The 22,132-nt window shown below is 37.6% G+C and overlaps 1 protein-coding gene across 3 annotated transcripts in view; it reads right to left on the bottom strand.

Annotated features, from left to right (window-relative positions):
* Positions 1-9,561: 9,561 nt before the first annotated feature.
* Positions 9,562-22,132, bottom strand: part of LOC124805403 (SAFB-like transcription modulator) — a 158,943-nt gene continuing 146,372 nt past the window's right edge. For all 3 annotated transcript variants that reach the window (XM_047265967.1, XM_047265975.1, XM_047265980.1), the window contains 3 exons: positions 12,141-12,345; positions 10,019-10,198; positions 9,562-9,926 (listed from right to left, as the gene is read on the bottom strand). In XM_047265967.1, the coding sequence (XP_047121923.1) occupies positions 9,853-9,926; positions 10,019-10,198; positions 12,141-12,345 (459 nt within the window). In that variant the 3' untranslated portion in view covers positions 9,562-9,852. The remainder of the gene's footprint in view (positions 9,927-10,018; positions 10,199-12,140; positions 12,346-22,132) is intronic.

Raw genomic sequence — 22,132 nt, 5'->3', positions numbered from 1 at the left:
AATCATTTAAGATCCCATGTTGATAACATCCATTACTTTATGAGAATAAAGAGGTACTTTGTTTCACAAGAACCATATTTTCTGAACCCATGCTGACTATTTGCAGTTAGATTGTTTTCTTCGAGGAAATTCGTAGTGTTCAAACATAGTATATGTCCCAAAATTCTTTGGCAAATTGATGTCAATGATATGGGGTTTTCACACTCTTTTCTAGTGCATACGAGGGATGTCCAAAAAAGAGACTTTTCAAACTGCGCAGGCAATGTACATTCAATTATCGATATTTCTTTTTTGTTATGTTGGTACACATGTCCTGAACATATGTTCACAGTTTCAAGTGTATGGCATACTTTGTTTTTGACAGATAGAAAGGTTAGACATATTTCAGCGTGCTTGGCAATTTTCGATTATTGTAAAAAAATGGAGCAAAGAATTTGCATCAAATTTTGTGTGAAAAACAGAATGAAGTGCTCTAAAACACTTGAAATGTTGACAGTGACATACAGTGAGTCTGGTCTAAATAAAAAAATGTTTACAAATGGTACAAGCTCTTCCAAGATGGCCGAGAAAATGCCAACGACAAACCTCACTCTGGACGCCCCAGCACATCAACAGATAACATCGAAACTCTGAAGAAAATTGTTTTGGAAAATCATTGAATTACCATAAGAGTTATTGAGGATGTTGGCATATTGGTCGGCTCATGTCATGCAATTTTTTCGGATGTTTTAGGCAAGATATGTGTGTCAGCAAAGTTTGTTCCAAAAGTTCTCAATTTTGATCAGAACCATCGCATGAGCATCACTCAGGAGCTCTTGAATAACGTCAGTGATGATCCTTATTTGCTTTTGAGCAAACATGAGTTTACTTACGATTATGATGTCAAAACCAAGGCCCACTCGCACCCCAATTCACACCAAGTTCAATCAAATGTCAAAGTTTTGCTCACTGTTTTTTTTCAATTGCCGTGGCATAGCGCATCATAGATTTTTGCCTGAAGGTCGTATGATCAAAAAGGAGTATTATCTCAATGTTACATGCTGTTTGCAGGAAGCAATATGTAAACAAAGACTGGAATTGTGGAAAAACAATTCATGGCTTTTGCATCGTGACAATGCACCTACTCATTTGTCATTTGTGTGTGAGACATTTTTTGGTCGAAAACAACACAACAATCCTTCCTCAGCCACCACATTCACAGGATTTGGCCCCCTGCGACTTTTTCCTGTTCCCAAAACTAGAGAGACCTATGAAAGCAAAAAGATTTTCAATGACTGCATCTCTGCAAGACTGTACCAAAAAGTGCTTATGAGAAGTGCTTCAAGGACTGGAATAGGTGTTGGCACAAGTGTATTGTATCTGAGTAAGGGGACAACAGGAATATTGATGAATAAATAAATATTTTTTCATAAAAATATAAAGTCACCTTACTTTTTAAACAAACCTCGTTCACTTGCCACACCCATATAGCAATAACTGTTTATGACTGGTTGGCCAAGCAAGCCAGTATGAGAAGGGGAGAAAAGGATTGGGAAAATTGAGAGGGGGTAGGAAAATATTGGGAGACAGGGAAGACAAGGTAGCAAGTCACTCTTGGCAGCAGATGCAAAGCAAGGTTTAAGTATGGTAACTCTTTCCAAACCTGTGGGGTACAGCAGATCATTGGGTGGGGATTACAGTGTGGGAATGAGAGAAATGTAGAGCAAAATGATGCAAGAGTGGTAAAGAAGAGAGAATTGGCCAGTTGAGGATGGAGGTGGTGGAGGTTTGGACTAATGGCTCCCATACACATCCCATCCATTTGGCTTGAGTCCATTTGAACTGTCTGTTTAGTTGCAGTCCAAATTAGTACACTCACAAATGAGGCCTTGCCACTCTGCGCCACCAGTTCACAGTGGTCTGTGACTGTGAAGTGTGTAGTATGTTGAATAAATAGGAGTGGCCATGAATGAGTAGGAATTCATTAATATAGCTGCCACTGCTTTCTTTTTTTTTTTTTTGCTGTTTATATTCCAATATCTGCCTTCCCCTATAATTTTTATCCTCTACACATTTTCTAGTACAAAGGAAGTTCTATTGCCCTCTCACTTCTTGTCACTTCTGCAGAGAATTTCAACATCCATTAAAAGCACCACATCTCAAACACTCCAGTTCTCTTATTTTCTGGTGACTAGATGAGGTGGATCAGTGGCTGGTACACTGGACTCACATTCGGAGGATGACAGTTCAAATCCAAGTCCAGCCATCCAGATTTCAGTTTTCCACAATTTCCCTCAATTGCTATAGGCAAAGGCCAGGATGGTTCCAATTTCCTTCATCATCTTTGAGATGTTCTGAGCCTGTGCTCCATCTCTAATGACCTTGATGTTGATGGGACATTCTAATGTTCCATATTTTTTTCTCTCACAGTCCAAGATACACTGCCACAAAATGCTGTGCTCCAAAATTCCATTCTCATAAACTACTTCCTGAAATTAAGTTTGATATTAATAGATTTCTTTTGGCCAGGAATGCCCTATTTGAATATAATAGACTGCTTTTGATGGTTTCCTTGCTTTGTGGACTATGTGTTATTTTGCTTCCAAGGTAGCAAGATCCCTTAACTTCATCTACTGCATGGTCATCAGTTCTTGTGTTATGTTTATCGCTAATGACATTAGTTTTGTCTTTCGTCAGTTTACTCTCAATCCATGTTCTATACTCATTAGACTGTTCATTCCATTCAATACGTCCTGTAATTTTTCTTCACTATCACAGAGAATAGCAATGTCAATTATCAGCCAAATCTCATTATTGATGTTTTTTCACCATCAATTTTAACCCCACTCCTGAATCTTTCATTCATTTCCATCATTGCTTCTTTGAGGTATGGTCTGAACAGAAGCGGCAAAAGACCACATTTCTGGGCATGCCATTTTCAATCTGAGCACTTCATTCTTGGTCTTCCAGTCTTGTTGTTTCCATTTGGTTCTTGTACATATTATATTTCATCTGACAAAACAAATGAAGCACCCAGAAGTGGAGGAGAAAACAAAACGAAATTTCACGGTTTGAGAGGTTATGCGATGTAATTGCAGTGATTACAAAATCAAGTTAATCTTCCAAAGAACTTGGCAATATGAGCCCACTTATCAATATGGTGCTTCATGCCCACTGTATTGGATGCATGCATGAATTTGTTTGGGAAGGGTGTGTAAAGACGTTGTATCCTCCTCTGAAGAAGTTTTATCCGGTCCTCGATATCCTGGATACCTGCAAGAGGACAGAAGTAATGTCTGTCTTGATCCACACGTTCTATTGGGAACAGATCTATGGATCTTGCTGGTCACATGAGTACCTCAGTATCATGCAGACAGTTGATAGAAGTATGTGACACATGTGGATGAGCATTGTCTTAGAGAAAAATGGCACCACTGTACTTTGGTGTGAGATGTAACACAAAGATGCATGATGTACCATTATGCTGTCAGAGTTCTCTCAGTCACTACCAGCCATGACCTGTAGTCATACCCAGTGCAACCCCTCATTGTGACAGCAGGAGTAAACCGAGCGAGGTGGACCCACATTCGTGAGGATGACAGTTCATACCCGCGCCCAGCCGTCCCAATTTAGGTTTTCCGTGATTTCCCTAAATCGCTTCAGGAAAATGCCGGAATGGTTCCTTTGAAAGGGCACAGCCAACTTCCCTCCCCAACCTTCCCTAATCCGATTGGATCGATGACCTCGCTCTTTGGTCACCTCCCCCAAATCAACCAACCAACCAGCAGGAGTAACACTGTTCTGCCTCTCCAAAATAATGAAAGAATGGGACATCTCACTAGCCACAGTCAAATTTGGCAACAATGGTCACCTGTGGTTCTGCAGAACCAAGATTCATCAGTGAACACAATATGAGACCATTCATCAGCAGTTGATGCTTCCCATTCACGGCATCACTCCAAACATAACCATTTGTGTTGTGGTATTAGCAGCCTATGCTTGGGATGATAATCCCCTTGCCTGGCTGCTGCTGGTCTCTGAGCAATGCTAATGCAGCATAATGGCACAGAGTGTTGCAGAAGTTCATTACTTGCTCTCGAATGGCAGGTGCACATATGAAGGGGTTACAACGGGCTTGGTGCATAATACAGTGATCCTCCCTGGTGGTAGGTAGACGTGGTTGACCAGAACCTTGACAAGTACGACTACCTTCAAATTCCTGTACACTACATCAAGCCAGTGCCAAAACCAAATGCACAACAAATCAGGATATTGCATGGTTCGACCAGCCAGCCAAATGGAGACCCACAGTAAGGCACCCTTAAAGCTATGTCAGGTGCTGATAACACTGTCTCTTATGTGTATGCAGCATTTCCATGTCCTTCACAGTGATCATTCAACTTTTAAACATAATTTCATGTCTTTTTCTAACTAATCTTCCCACCCCCAAAAAGAGAGTGGGGGAGGCAACTTACTACATTTCCGTTGTTTATGCAGTAACATGGCAGCATCAGGCATGATGTTTTAGTTGATTACATCTTTACTACTAACTCTATTTGCAAGACAGTTTGCAGACAATGTCCATACATACCATTGAATGTAGCTGCAAAATTATATTATTGTATGACGCATAGTTCGGGAGATAAGATGCCATAAACATTTAGATGTGTGAAAAACTAGATTGTGCTTAAAATCGACTTTAAATTACTCAGTTTATATTGATCCAGTGTTTCGTAATGAGAACACTTAGTGAATTAGAACACACTTTTAAGCATAATTTTTAACCTTCACTAAGCTTTTTCTTGCTTACATGCTTAAAGGCAAATATTTAACACATTAACTTGTTTCTAAAGTAATGTTTTGAAGCCATTTTTACCTGCAAGTTTGATTCTTTAAAGAATCAGTGGTTTACTGGTATACCCTATCAGGCCTGGTAAAACCACTAAACATAAACAACACTAATGCACTCTAGTGGCTTTTCAACTTGTCATAGAGAATTGCAGCTCTAATCGTTTCCGTACACAAAATTACTTTGACTTCAGACTGCATCTTCTGGATGCTTCACTTGTCTTGCCAGGAAATGTATACAGCCCATCTTTTCCTATAGCTTGCTCCTATTTTTCCCAGAATTTAACTTTTTGTAGTATTTACAGTGTTGAACACTTTTTCTAGTTTGACAAGTCTATGAACATGTCTTGATTTTTCTTAAATCCTGCTTCCATTATCAAGTGCAATGTCAGTGCTGCTTTGCTGGCGCCTTTAACTTTCTGGAAGCCAAACTGATGATGATGGTGATCATCATCACAAATGTGTTACACAACAACTGTGTCAGATGTTTAAATTCAACATGAAGTTATATCAGAATTTATTGCTACTTTCCTCTCTGTCAAAACTATTATTTCAACAATGAAAATAATCAATTATTGATAATATAATGTAATATATTGTTGTTGTTGTTGTTGTGGTCTTCAGTCCTGAGACTGGTTTGATGCAGCTCTCCATGCTACTCTATCCTGTGCAAGCTTCTTCATCTCCCAGTACCTACTGCAACCTACATCCTTCTGAATCTGCTAAATTGGTGATCCCTTGATGCCTCAGAACATGTCCTACCAACCGATCCCTTCTTCTGGTCAAGTTGTACCACAAACTTCTCCTCTCCCCAATCCTATTCAATACTTCCTCATTAGTTATGTGATCTACCCATCTAATCTTCAGCATTCTTCTGTAGCACCACATTTCAAAAGCTTCTATTCTCTTCTTGTCCAAACTATTTACCTTCCATGTTTCACTTCCATACATGGCTACACTCCATACAAATACTTTCAGAAATGACTTCCTGACACTTAAATCTATACTCGATGTTAACAAATTTCTCTTCTTCAGAAACGCTTTCCTTGCCATTGCCAGTCTACATTTGATATCCTCTCTACTTCGACCATCATCAGTTATTTTGCTCCCCAAATAGCAAAACTCCTTTACTACTTTAAGTGTCTCATTTCCTAATCTAATACCCTCAGCATCACCCGACTTAATTCGACTACATTCCATTATCCTCGTTTTGCTTTTGTTGATGTTCATCTTATATCCTCCCTTCAAGACACCATCCATTCCGTTCAACTGCTCTTCCAAGTCCTTTGCTGTCTCTGACAGAATTACAATGTCATCGGCGAACCTCAAAGTTTTTATTTCTTCTCCATGGATTTTAATACCTACTCCGAATTTTTCTTTTGTTTCCTTTACTGCTTGCTCAATATACAGATTGAATAACATTGGGGAGAGGCTATTATTGATGATATTTTTATCTATCCATTTACATTAAAACTTTTACTTTGTACCACACCATTTTTGCTCCATCCCCACTCAAATTTGATGGATGGGTGCATCCTCCAGGAGTGCATTCACACATTTATAGGAACTTACATTTTATGGACACTGAACACTCTTGGCAAACTGACCAGAGCCTGCACATGAACACCTTCCAGTTACGTTCTGACTTTGCATCTTGCCCCTCCATCAAGGCTGTACCTCGTACATCACTCTTTTAAATGACTCTGAAGGCTCTTCCCTATTAAAGGTTGCTGCTTGTTCAACTGTGTTCATCTTAATTCAGGGATTACTTGTTTCATTTTCAATAAACCTAATAATATTTTTAATGGCAGAAAATAGCTCCTTTCGTCAGATAGACACAAACTGATAAAATCACCAACTGACATTAAAGTACGATTAAAATTTAGATTGGTATGTGATGTAGGAAACTTAGCTAGGGCACAAAGATTGTATGTTACTCTAACTCACGAAAACAATCGGGTCGCCATGCATCAGAATATTGTCATTTTTCCACACCATTTAACAATAAGCATTTACTCTATTTCATTTACTCTCACACTATCTGTGAAATCAAGTGGAAACGTTCACATGCCTATTAACCCTTTCATTACGAGCACCGTATTTAGCCAGCATCCATGCATTGCTCTGCGTGTACGTGCTCTGTAGTCTGCCAGAGTCCACACGATGCTTTATATGTTCAAGAGCCGTATTTAGCAGACATCCACACACTGATCTGTGTTTACAAGAGCCACAGTTTGCCGGCATCCACATGCTGATGTGTGTGTGTGTATGAGCAACGTATATAGACAGCATTAGCATAAATCTTTCTTCAAGCATTACAGGACACTGGAAAACAGTTATTAATTTTTTCAAGGTTCGTAACATTCATTTGAAAATTATATTTGTAGCTACGTTTAGTTTGTTTTATAAAATATTTTACCTCCCTTTCAGAATGGTACAGAGGAGGTCAAAAAGAATTCTATTCGCTAACGGACTAACTGATGCAGAAAATGAAAATCAACATATTGTTACATCACCTACAAAAACTAAGAAAAGAAGAGCTGTATGTAGTACTTCAGAAGCAGAAGTGGAGAATATTGAACCCGTTAACAGTGACTGTGAAATATGGATATCAAAAATATTCGTGCCTCAAATACATAAATTTGCACAGAAAGTTCAGGGATTAAAGTAAACATAACTCGATCACCGAAAATCTTAGATTACATTCAGCTTTTCATCTCTGAAGCTCTCATAGAGTTAAATTATCTTTAGTAGTGTGTTGGAGTAAAGACAAACTTCTGCATAGCGATATTTCTGGAGAAGTAATGGCTAGAGCCTGCTATTTCAAATGATTACAAATGCTACATTTCTACCATGATGCTGGTTCTGCCAATGATTAGTCAGTCATTTCAATCATTACAAAAGCTATGCATAGACGAAAGTTTACTGTTATATAAAGGGCGCCTGTCTTTCAAATAATACATCCTGTCAAAAAGAAACAGATTTGGGATAAAATCTTTTGTTCTCAGTGACTGTGAGACAGTATTTGTACAAGATTTAATTGTTTATGCCAGATCATCTACCCTGGTGGATACCAAAAATAAGGATATTGGAAAGTTGTGAGCAATAGTTGAAGCACTTACAAAGCCCTATTTCGGAAAGGGCCATGTCGTTTATGTAGATAATTGGTATTCCAGTCCAGTTTTATTTAGAATGCTACACAATAATTGTACAAATGTCTGTGGGACCATGAGAAAGAGAAGGAAAGGAATGCTTAAAATTGATGAACAATTCAAAAGAGAACAGGCAATCTCTCAGTCATGCAAAAATTTAATACTCATAAAGTGGATGGATAAGAAAGAGGTTTATATGCTTTCTACCATGCACTCGGATGAGTTTGATGTAGTAATCAAGCAATCAAGCACGGCGGGAAAAAAGTTATCCAAAAACTTGTATGCATATTGGATCATAATAGTTCAATGGGTGCAGCTGATGAAGCTGACATGGGTATAAGCAGTGAGGAATTAACACGCAAATCTCTGAAATGGTATCACAAATATTTCTTTCACTTGTTGGACATTTGTGTGTGGAATGCCTATTGCCTTTATAAAAACAAAAGGAAAGAACCGATATCCAAGGCAAAATTTCAATTGCATTTAATTCGGGAAACATCAGAAAAGTATCACCGAAGTATAGAATGTCAACATTCAACAGGCAATAATCATCCACTTAGATTAACAGAAAGACGTTTTCCTTTGGTTTACAAATCGGTAGGAAGAAATCAAAATAGCAGGTGCATCATTTGGAGTGAAGACGAGAATCTAAGTGTGAGTGTAAAAATTGTAATGTGGGTCTGTGTATTGACCCTTGTTTTCAAATTTATCACACTGAATTACTTTATTAAGAATCTTTTGAATGATCCTAAATTGGATTTTTATTTATAATACTTGTAAAATCTCCAAATATATTGTTATGTAAAACCTAAATAAGGTAACCTGCACATCAGTTTACTGACGTGAAATGTGCACAGTTCACGGCACACTGCACCCATCAGTGCAGCGTTCAGTGGTGCCACTGCAGCAGAGCAGACGGCCATAACGAAAGGGTTAATGTACCATGTACTTGAATTTGCAATTTTCCCCAAGAAAATCTTCCACAGAAGATTATGATAAGTCAATATTTATCCTCAAGAGAGAAAATTCAAAGTGACACAGAAGACACATAAAAAAGAAGAAAAAATTAACCTAGTTTAAAATCTGTTAGTTCTTTTCTCAGAGATGAAGAATCTTCATCACCCCTTGCCTTAGGGGCCTCTCAAAATTAACCTAGTTTAAAATTTGTTGGTTCCTTTCTCAGAGAGGAAGAATCTTCATCACCCCTCACCTTAGGGTCCTCTCAATCTGTTGTCTACGTGACCCAGGTTCCAAAAGCTAGCATAGTTCATTTTTTTACTTTCTTGTGTCTCTATTGTCTGTATGTAGAATTCTGCCTCTTTAAGGTAAGTACTGGCCAGCCATAGTTTTCTTGTAATGATATAATTATCACAAGTAAATTTTCCTTCTGATAAAATTGCAATCATTATCAGTTATATTCTAAGTGAAAAGATGGTAATCTGTCCTTTAACTATATTTACTTAAGGAAAACAAACAGGAGATTGTGTATCTCATTTATTACTGCTTTTTAATACACTAACAACAGTACAAGTCCATTACAACCTCTCAATACTGCTGATTCATGAGAGAAAGAAACCACACATAACAAGGTAAAACATTTATTATAACCAAAATCAATTTTAAAATATTAACGCTATACATATGATACAAAACAATATTTTAGTCTTTCAGACGAGCAACATTTTTAAATTCTACATTATAAACAAGAGCAGCAACACTATCATACAAGGTACTGGAACTAGGTACCCTTAGCAACATGTTTCCAAGTGATGCATTCACTATTTATGTAAGCCCATGTAAAATCTTACTTTTTTTTACAGATAGATTCAAATATATGTTCCCTGCGTACAGAAACAGAAAACTGTGTACGAAGTCAGTATTTCTTCCGTGCAAAAACATCTTTCCCAGATGCCTTTATTTTCTGTTGATAAATCAGGCCTGAATTTGCTGAAACAAGCAATATAACATAGTCTAAGTAAATATATTTTTAAATAAGACACTGTCTTACAATGACTCACTTTTAATAAAACATTTCTTACCAGGTTCTCTCTTATGGCGATTTCCAAACATCATGTTCTGGCGGAATTCAGCTGCTTTCTGCGCTGCTGACTTAGAAACATTTACCACTTTATCATAGGACATGATACCAAATTTTGTTGAAGCACTGCTCTTCAGTGGAATGTAATCAAGAGTAGTTGGTTTCTTGAAGCTCTGAGAATCTGTAATTAGAAGATGTAGCAAAATTTTGAGTCATATAATGCAATAAGACCTAATTAATGGAATGGGTAAACCAATAAAGCAATTCACTAATGGAAAACAATATGGGGTGGGGAGAGGGGGAGGGGACACCAACACTAATACACAATAGCCTGTGGGACCATTAACAAGAGCTATGGACGAATAACTTTCAGAGTATCGTTTGTATTAAAAACATGTCATATACCATGTTTGTCAGGTTTTAAGACAATCCAAAAAAATTTTAATTAATCCTTGAACTGCAAGCTTATCTGATCTGACACATTTCAAGGCTGGCAACTGCAATTTTTTGTCCATATCTGTTCACTTAATTTTTTTTTCTTTCTTTATACGGTCAACAAAGGAATCAGTTATAACTATCATTATTCATGTAGAAAAATTACTGTACAAAATATTTGTTAGTTAATATATTCATAAAGCATACTCCTGTTTCTGTTTCCTGCAGAGGTTCTTGGTGTAATTGATAATGATTTTTCAGAACTCTAACACTGACTGCTTAGTTACTTCACATGCCCTGATAAATGCAGCCATGCTACATCATAAGATAGGAGAATTTCAGGATCAATTGGATCAATCTTTACATTGTGCACGGACTACAACAGTTAGATACAGTACTGATGTCAAACAAGAGCATCTGAATTGGTCAGTTAGTTCACTAGCACTACTTTTTAAAGTTTCTGTGAGAGTTTGTGGACCGCTTTGTCAGAAGATGATAGTAACACCGCAGTCACTGGCATGCTAAACAGCACGATTTTCTCAGACCTCTCCCAAAGGCATACAGATTATTTTCAATTAAACCCAATACACCACGTGCAACAAATTAAACCCACTACACCATCTGCAACACTACCCAAGCTAAAGTCTGGACCATTACGTGATCATCCAATAACTGGAGTGCAAAGTTTTTGTTAACCATTATGCCTTTTGTGTTCTTGTGGACACATATCCATAGCAACTTTCATCCCCTAACAAATATTTTTTTATGTCTAAGCAAGAAGTAAAATACCAATTTTCATAAATTTAGATTTAATTCATTTAATATAATTTTTTTTTTCCCAAAATTTCTTTTCCCTACTGCACTACCTCAAGCGTGGGGAGGGAGAGAGGGGGGGGGGGAGAGGGGGAGAGAGGGAGAGAGAGAGAGAGAGAGAGAGAGAGAGAGAGAGAGAGAGAGAGAGAGAGAGAGGTGGGGGTGGGGGTGGGGGTGGGGAATAGAGGGGGCAGAATTTGTTTGGCTATGATAGTAGACACTAGACAGAAAGATTCCACATCGACAAATTACACATAAAAAATTGTTCATACTCAGTAGCTGCATGCTGCACAAATTTTCTTTCAGAGCTTCATTTGAGAGCTACAAAGTCAGTGGCTGACAGTAGAGTTCTTATACTTTCTGAATAGAAAATATTCACGGATCTGAAAGCACATGATGGTTTAAGGCCATCAGACAACACCAACATGTACAACTAATGCTCCTCCAGTGGTTAGAATGACAGGGAGTTGGTTTCCATTCTAAGAAAATCATATTAATCAGTAGAAAGTCACACCTAAATTAAGATGATGTAAAACAGGGTTGTATGAATAGAGTCACATGTATCAATGAGCCATAAGCTGAGAAATTCAAAACTATTCATTATGAACTGCTCTTAATTAGCCTCAAAAATCGCAAATGGAAATGAAAGATAAATAGTATGTGAAACAAGATGAGAAACTTAAGTGAGGAAGGGTGGAATGGAGAGGTAAGGGATGCTGAAACCAAGATAACTACACTACAAAACATAGCCAGTGACAAAGTTCTGCCCCATGGATCAAAAACTTAGCATAAAGTTAATAATAACATACTTGTCGTGCATGATCCTTTAGAAAGGAAAAATAAAATGAATAAATTCACTAACAAACAATCCTTACCTGATGGTTCATCACTCTGTTCGCTGCTGGGAAGCACAACCTTCTTGCGTTTCTTTTGTATGGAAGTAACATTATTATTAATTCCATTTTCCTCCGTCTTTTCAGAAAGTGTCACTTTCATTGTGGTAGGGGCTTTCTCTGAAAGACGTTCAAGTAATTCATCCGGTAATCTTTTTGTTAAACCATTGCTTATACCAGTGTGATGCTGTAAAGACAATAAACATGGTTTGTTAATTACTTTGATGATGAAGAAACCACAAGAAAGGTTAGTAACAACAAATTTTAAAGGGAGCAAAGAACCATTTTCCCTGACTTGATTACGATACTGCTTTTTCCAGTAACAAACCTGGCCATACAGCATAGTTTCATAGCAACAACTTTTATGTCAGATATAATGTTATTACAACTGCATATTTAAATGGATCATGAGCTTATTATCCAATAAAATCTACTGGTGTCTGCACGGATGGCAAATTCAATCGCTGTTAAGACAAGTGGCAAAGAACATGTAGTGTTTTGTTATCAAATTGCTGTAAACATCCGTGTTATATAACATATATTGTAGCTGCTCAAATCCAAGATGTTATAAACTGATATACTGTTACCTAGGTTCCCCTAAACACTTAATAGAATGAGATCTTTCAGGGTAAAAGAACTGAAATGAAGGCAAAATCTATGCTGTAAACAAAAGCATGTTGTGACATTTCAGTTGTGAACATTGGTGTAGTACAATGAGAAACACTTTAAAACTACAGTGCCACATGTCATTGCAGCACAGCATAAGTGAGTGATGTCCTTCAAGAATGCTGAGAAAATTTCAAAAAAATTCAGACAGTTGCTCAAGCAAATACATGCCAGGTGTATTGAGAGATTTTTAAGTTCCTGCTCAAGAGTGATAAGCTTCTTTTATTGTATGCCTTATCTTCACATTCATACATTCCTGTTCAAGAGTTTTATGTAACAAATTTGTGAAATTTGTATCTCATAGTCGTTTCATAATAATAATAATAATCATGTATTTTGTAGTTTTGCTTTTTCGCATCTGGGGGAGGGGGAGGGAGCGATCACACATAGGGGTGTCGTGAAAGTTTGAAATGTAAACAAAAGGGTTGAGGGAGACAAAACCAGATGTTGGTAGGCAACCCACCAGGCAATGCTACTGCACTGCATTCGTGCACTGCTCTGTTGTATGTACATCTGGACACCTGGCTCAACTCCATTCTCCAAGGAAAAAAAACTCCCGGGAATGTATTAAGAATCACATTGCGGAAATTTAAGGTACTGCAATTGTTTCAAAATTATGCATGAACTACTTGTCTTTTGAAAGTTTTCTATGACAGTTATGTGACAAATGATGTAACATATCTTTATTCCACAGTTTATGCTGTATGTTTCACAAATAAAACTGTTGACACGGATTTGTTAGAGACAACCTTGAAGCCAGAAACAGAGATTATGTGGAACAACCTCTTCAGAATGCCACCATCCGTAGTTAGGCAGTACAACTGAGTCACAAAACTATCTGTGTAGAAAGGTGTGTCTGGAAATTTTTTTGTTGCAACAACACTTCAAGAGAACTCATGACATTTTTAGACCTATTGAAAGTTGTGCCAATAACTCAAAAACAACAAATATCTTACAATTCAGTTTGTTTTGTTGTATGTGCACATCTAAAAAATAAAAGCAACTCAAAGCCCAATACAGAGATACATATCCTTCAATTATGTGGATGTCCAGTTTTCTTCTTTAATGAATGCTCTGTTATATAGCAAGTGCCAATTGTACTTCATTGCAAAATGCCATATTCAACATCACTTGTTTTTGGCAAAACTTTATAGCTTTTGCATTATCATCAACACAGAACAGTGTCTCTTTTATCATAGAGGATAAAGTCAAAATTTAAGTGTTGAACAAAGCAACATTTCTGAGGCTGAACTTCTCCTACTAGAAATGATGTCCACTGGAGATAAGTTCTGTGCATCACATCTGTGACAAAACATCAGTTTCAGATAAGCTAGTATACAATTATAGGGTGACGGTAATATTTTACTCTGCTTTTGCTGTCTGTACATACAGGGTGTTTTGGGGGGAATAGCAAATATTTTAGGAAGCAGTAGTATAGACTAATTCGAACAACACATTCTAATTTCTACTGGTTACAGAATATATGGCTGTTTGTAGTGGTACATCCCATTCCTTGAATAAAAGGAATCACATCCTTAAATATATGAGTCAGAGAAAATATCACCGTGACTCAGTAGTCGAGAAGTGGTGAGCACCCCTCTATTGGGAGGTGTTTTAAACCACAGGTGCTGATACCAGAGCTAACGATCCAGTGACTGTACAGAAGAGGGTAGCAGTCAGATGACTTCCTCCTGAGGTGGAGATAGGAGTTCCATGGAGTGGGCAACGCGGAAGAAAGAGCTCCATGAAAGCTAAGAACATGAGATGTCAAAGATAATGTATTGTAATTGTTATTTATCAAGTTGTATATCAGATCTGTTATGTACGTAGTACAGAGAGGAAGTATACGAGTTGGTAGCTGTCCTCATTTTCATGTATTGAGTTATAATTTTGAAGATAATATAAGAAGGTGAATTGAATCTCATTCCTTATTTATGTAATGGAGCGAATGTGAAATTAATTTTCAGCACCTTTATCTGCAGCCTGAAGGAGGCGAAGCCGGAGCAAAGTTGGAGGAACAAGGCACACGGTTTCAGGGCACAGACTAGCTGTTCCCTGATTAATAATACTTAACAACCGAATATTCAGTAAGCGCCATTCATTATATATAAAACAAGTGGTGTTTGGTGCATGAAGTGAAGTATAACAAACCAACATGCAGTCCAAGCCAAGCTGAAACACTTCACATGGTGATCTTACCAGCTGAAAGATAGATAAAATGTAATGAAAAGACCAGACAATTTTGTAAGAAAGTGCCAAGGAGGAAATGTGTTGCCAAGGGTAACAGGAATAAAACAAGATGTTCTATACAACACAGACGCTAAACTGAATCAGAAATGAATAATAACATTAAATGAAAAAGAACTCTGTTGGGGAGAAATGGACCAGTATTCAACCAACGACATTATACAATCTACAATCAGTTATCAAAAGATTGCAGCGCACACACAGTCGTCATCACATTGCGGCCTACACACAGTTCATTGGCAGCATGCAGTCTCCGCAGATTGCAGACTACATGCAGCACATCAGGAGCATGGAGCGGTGAGCAACTAGCAGTCGATAAGCAGCCCGTCGGTAGCACACAGTATAAAGTTAACGGTGAGCTGTTCTCACGACCAATTAAAAAAGTTGTATGTGTTGTAAGTGATACAATACAACAAGAGTAGAATACAATTAATTTTAAAATTAAAAATGTCAATACAGACGATAAGCGTGTTGAGACAATAAATAAAATATTTATTTATGCCTGTCATCACAAGAAATGACCCCACATGAGGGGAAATGAATTTAGAAATAATTTGGGAGAAATTCAACAAATTCACTAAGCAGACACCAACTCTTAACGAGGAAAATAATAAGAAGATGCAAAATAAATTCAAAGAGATCGATGATAAAATACAAACATCCAAAGAGGAATTACTTAACAGTAATAATACCAGATTTGCTCGATCTGATGAGAAACTTGAGCATTTGGAGGAGTGTTTAGTGCATACACTAGATCATAAACTAAATGTTTTTAAAAACAAAATTCAACTAGACCACGGACGTAACACAATTCAAGAACATATTAGGGATATTCATACTGATGTAAAAAAAATTGCGAGAAATTGCAGTAAAGGAGTGTTAACTTCTAAAGGATCAGATCTCAGATGCGCAAAATCATATTTAATTTTTAAAGCAACAGTGCAAGAATGGAGATGCCATTCCTTCACATGATATCTTTATGGGTTTGGAGGAAAAAGTACAGGCCTTGGAACATAACCCAAAGAAATACATTCAGGTGGTATTAACAAAAGACAAATGTTTAAGTTCAGAACTCATTTTCTTAATCCATCTCTGGTATTAAAGTTCATTTGACAAACCATGTGTAGCTCTTCTGAGGTTGTCTTAGTGTTCTTTTACTGGGAAACCACTATTTATAAAACAGTCAATTCATATTTTGTGTTTACTTTTTCTTTGTAGTCTTCATCTTTCAACCGTCATCACATGCAAAAATTTAAATGAGTAAGTTATGAGCACCTTGATGGCCATTTCTGCTGATCCACAATCTGGGAAATGTTAAGTCTGTGTGACATTATACCTGACAATTAGAATATGCAGGTGTCTCGTCTGCTGGAAGAGTACCCACCACAAATTTAGCAATTCCGAAACAGAAGCCTACTCTGGACTCAGTAATTTTATCATAAAGTATACAGCAAAGGAAATCAAAATGTGTCTTTTATCACTGTCAAACAGAGTATTAGATGAAGGAATATCTCAAGAATGTCTTACACTTACCATTACACTGTATATTTATAAAAAATGTGATAAAAACCTCCCAAATAACTACAGATCCGTTTCGATAGTATAATCATATCCAAGATAACAGAACATTGTATCCATAAACGGATACACAGCTATTCTGAAAGCGACAACATTTTAAATGCACAACAATTTGGCTTCAGAGTTCACATGTCAACTGTAAAAGCTACTGATGCTTTAGTGAATAATGTTTCTGAAGGGTAACTGGAACAGTTATTGATTGAAGCAAAGCATCTGACTCAGTATCATAACACAATTTATTCATCAAAAAATTAGAATACTTTGGCACTGAAGATAAATCACTCAGTTTATTTGAATCTTATTTAAGCAATAGGTTACAACTTATAAATTCAAGTAAGCAGTGAACAGCAATACTCCCTATAACAACAGGAATCCCCAAAGACTCTGTACTTGGACCTTTGACCAAAAACTCTCTTGCAAAGAATACACCAATTATCTGTGCACCAAACTAGCTGACGTACTTTTTAATTGTGTAAATTAAGGAACAATGTGAGCAAACAGTTGTTTCTCTACTCATACTATGCTTTCTTCCATTCCTGTCTGCAATATTGAATACTGCTCTGGAGGAATTCCTCAGGATCTAAATGTATTTTCAGACAGCAGAAGAAAGCAATCAGATATGTACTGGGATTAGCACTAGAGTCCTTCAGAAACTAATTTAAATGTCTCCGCATAATGACAGTGCCTAGCCGGTACATATATACCTGTTTAATATATGCTAGAGAAAATTTGGAATAGTTCAACACGAGATGTGATGTGGACGTACACAATACCAGGAACAGTCACTTTTGGGAGTTGTCTTCCTCAAGGCTTGGTACAGTCCATAGTAACTATAAACACTTGAGCATAAAACTGTTAATTAAATTACCATGCTGAGCTTGTACAGTACTACCACATAAATATAAGAGTGTATTAAAAACTTGGCTAAACTACAATGAATTCTATTCAACTGAAGAATTACTAGAAACTAATCATTGGAATATATGCTGGAATGTGTGTCTCCTCGAAGTGATGAAGAAAATTCTTAAATAAGCTAGTTATTTACTGTGTGTGTAACTGGTCACTGGCCAAAACTTGACTCCACTGTAAACTTTGTCAAAGCAAACTGTGATGCTCAATCTACTGCTGAGTTTGATTTATATATTTTAATAAGAAAGTATGAAGGATGGCAGTAACGGTCCACTTCAGTGATAGGAGCTACCTAATTTAGTGCAAAGAATGTTCTGTGTTTCAGCTCCCAATGGAGTTTGCGAAAGAAATTTTAGTACAGCAGGGAATCTTATCTTGGAGAGATGAAATGGATTCAACACAATTTTAAAACAAGTACATATCCTGACAGTCAGTTGTAATTACTATGCTAACAGAGAAGAATTTGGAGATAGTTTTCTTGCTGTTAGATTTTTATGTGTAAATTTGTATTAATAAAGCATAGCATGTTATAAAAAAAGAAGCTATGTGATGTTTCGTTCTGAGGCCAACCGTTATTATGAAGGCTGATTATTAATGAATGTTTCTTATGTGAAATTTTTAATTGGTTTCAAATATTTGCTGTTTTTTGGTTCAAATGGCTCTGAGCACTATGGGACTTAACTTCTGAGGTCATCAGTCCCCTAGAACTACTAAAACCTAACTAACCTAAGGACATCACACACATCCATGCCCGAGGCAGGATTCGAACCTGCGACCGTAGCGGCACGGTGTTCCAGACTGAAGCGCCTACAACCGCTCGTCAACACCGGCCGGCCTGCCATTTTTTACTGGAAGATCTTTTTTCTATTATTGGCATTTGTGATTAATTGCTGTAGCAGATATTGTTAACTTACATATTGTGTTACATTTAGTTCTCTATTTCATATTATCTACATTTATTGTAATTTACTCTATTTTTAAGTTTGTTTGTGACTACAATTAACCTCAAAAAGTTTTATCACAGGTTTTTCTGTTGGCTCAATAGAAATTTCATGATTATAGGGAATTAGAAATTTTTTAGCTCAACAGATTAAAAATAAGTCATCAGGCTTAGTTTAATGTTATTTGTTCACTGCCCTGAAAAACATTGCACCAACCACAATGCAGCCACACTTTGAATGATGTTCTTGAACACGGGATGAGTTAGCTGACATTTGTAAGCAGCAGGAAATCGCCCTGGCCACTGTCAAATGACTGGCATTTGCTGTGAATCAATATGCTGGAAGAGCTCCAGAGAGTCATATATCTGTGGTACCAAAGGTATCTCAAGTACTATCCTCTTCTGTCAATCCTATCTCCTCTGCAGGAAGTATGCGATCTGGCATTACTGGTCTGCTTGGCTGCAAGTGGCATGTCAATGGTAGATCTAGCTTCAGGACATTATAAAGATTCCCCCATCCAACAAGCTCGAGGTGCTGTCTTTTAGTGAAACTGAAACTGAGCCAGTGGGACTCACTTCACCTGTTTCAGGGAAACTCACTTTGTCCGGTTTCAAGAGGAAGCAAATACAATAGAACAGGAATCTATTAATCATCGGCAGTTCAAACGTAAGGTCAATAATGGTACCTCTAAGAGAAACGGCAGCAAGGAACAGGAAGGAATGCGAGGTGCACTCAGCATGTATGCCTGGGGGCCTCATTCAACATGCTGAAGATGCTATTCCAGCAGCCAGTGAGGGAACACGGCACAACCAACTGTGGATTGTGGCACACATTGGAGCAAACAATACCTGTCGTCTGGGCTCTGAGGTCATACTTGGATCATTCCAGTAACTGGCAGAGAAGATTGAGAAGACCAACCTTGGGCATACAGTTTCAACAAAGTCCACAATTTACGGCATTGTCTCCAGAACTGATCGTGGTCCCCTAGTTCTGAGTCATGTGGAAGGAACGAACCAGAGACTTCAAGGGTTCCGTGACAACCAATGCTGCAACTTACTGGACGTGCATCATAGGGTTAAGAATTTTGAGTCCCCCTAAACAGGTCAGGTGTGCACTACACGTCAGAGGCTGCTAGTAATGTAGCTGACTGTGTGTGGGGTGCACATTACGGTTTTTTAGATTAGGCATCTCGCCATCCACTCCAGATGATGGCTGTAGGAGATGCAGAAGTTAAAGTGTAAGGTCAAAATGAATGCTCCCTACATGTCAGAGCATTAAAATCCCAATAGCTAATGTCAAAGAATTCACAACTGAGTGCCAGAGGGAGCTCCTGAAAGGCAGTGAAGCTCGCGTAATACTACATACTGAAACCTGGTTGAAACATGAAATTGACAGCAGTGAGATTGTTGGGGACAATTATAGTGTTTATTGTAAGAATAGGTTAATGAGAAGTACAAGTACAGGGGGTTTATTTGTTACAGTAACACACTCAAATCCATCGAGACAAATACTGAAGCTGCATGCAAGATTGTCTGGGCAAGTCTCAGTAACAGGAATGGCAATAAAATAGTAATTACCTCCTTTTATCACCCGCCATACTCACTTACTGACGTAATCAAAAACTTTTTAGACAAATCTCAGTTCAACTTGTATGTAAGTTCCCCTATCATCCAGTAATCATCACTAGAGACTTACTCACACACAATCAATTGGGAAAATTACAGTTTTATTAGTGAAGGGCATGACAAGACGTCCTGTGAAACATTATTAAATGCCTTCTCAGAAAACTATCTAGAACAGATAGTCCGGAATGCCACACATTATGGAAATATATTAGAACTAATGGCAACAAACAGACCTGACCTCTTAGAGGATGTCCACATCAAAACTGGTTTCAGCAACAGTGAAGTGGCTGAGGCCACAATGATTACCAAAGTACACAAGATAACTAAACAAGTAGAAGGATATGTATATTCAGTAAACTGGATAAAAAATCAGTAGCATTATATCTCAATGAGAAACTTGAAACTTTCAGCACAGGGTAGCAGCAGGCAGAGGAACTGTGGTCATTCAAAATGCACTGGACAGACGTGTACACTGAAAAACAGTTCACAATGGGAGACACCCTCCGTGGTATAGAGTCACTATAAAGAAACTTCTAAAGACACTGAGATTACTTCATAATACATGAAAAACAAAGCTTATGACTATAGCTAGAGAGATGTTGAATGAAACGTGTTTGGCTGTCAAGAGGGCAATGCATGATGTCTTCAATGAGTACTGTTGCAGAATATTGTCAAACGATATTTCACAAAATCCAAAGGTATTGTGGTAATTTGTAAAAGCTGTTAGTGGCACCCAAGTTACTGTCCAGTCCCTAGCAAATGAGACATAAACTGAAATCTAGGGTAGCAAAGCAAAAGCTGAAATGCTAAACTCCATTCTCAAATGTTCCTTTACAAAGGAATACCCAGGAGAGCTGCCTCAATTTAATACTCGAACGACTGAAAAGATGAATTAAGTGTTAGTGTTATTGAGAAACAGCTGAAATCGTTAAAATTGAACAAAGCTCCAGGGCTCAATGGAATCCCTGTCATATTCTATACTGAATCTGTGACTGAGTTAGCACCTCTTCTAACTACAATCTACTGTAGATCCCTTGAACAAAAAAATGTGTACAGCTTAGAACAAGGTTAGTAGAAGTGATCCATAAAACTGCTGTATCCTTGATACTGATTTGTTGTACAATTTTATAACATATTCTGAGGTCAAACATAATGAAATATCTCTAATAGAATGATCTCCAAGCCAATCATATGGATTCCAAAACAATGATCATGCAAAAGCAAACTCATACTTTTCTCACATGATATACTAAAAGCTTTGGATCAAGGCAGTCAGGCTGATGGTATATTTCTAGATTTCCGAAAAGCACTGGATTCAGTATCCCATCTATGCTTATTGTCAAAAGTATGATCACGTGTGGTATCAAGTGAAATTTGTGACTAGATTGAGGATTTCTTGGTAAGTAGGTTGCAACATGTTATCTTGGATGGAGAGTCATTGTCAGACAGAGAAGTAACTTCAGGTGTACCCCAGGGGTATGTATTGGGACCCTTGCTGCTCATGTTGCGTATTAATGACCTTAATATTAATAGTAACATCAGGATTTTTGCAGATGATGCAGTTTTCTATAATGAAGCACTATCTGAAAGAAGCTGCATAAATAGTCAGTTAGATCTTGATATCATTTCAAATTGGTGCATGGGTTGGCATCTCACTTTAAATGTTCAGGAATGTAAAATTGTGCACTCCACAAAACGGAAAAACGTAGTATCCTATGACTATAATATCAATGAGTCACTGTTGGAATCGGACAACTCAAACCAATGAAATGGAGTGATCACATAGGCTCAGCTGTGGCTAAAGCAAATGGTAGACTTCAGTTCATTGGTAGAATTCTGGGGAAGTGCAGTCAATCTACAAAGGAGATTGCTTACAAATCACTCGTGCAACCCATTCTGGAATATTGCTCAAGTGTGTGGGACCCATACAAATAGGACTATCAGGGGATATTAAACGCATACAAAGAAGGGTAGTATGAATGGTCACAGGGATATTGAACGCATATAG

The sequence above is a fragment of the Schistocerca piceifrons genome, chromosome 1 (assembly GCF_021461385.2).
Source record: "Schistocerca piceifrons isolate TAMUIC-IGC-003096 chromosome 1, iqSchPice1.1, whole genome shotgun sequence".
Taxonomy (NCBI): domain Eukaryota; kingdom Metazoa; phylum Arthropoda; class Insecta; order Orthoptera; family Acrididae; genus Schistocerca; species Schistocerca piceifrons.
This window is presented reverse-complemented; position numbering and strand designations above follow the sequence as displayed.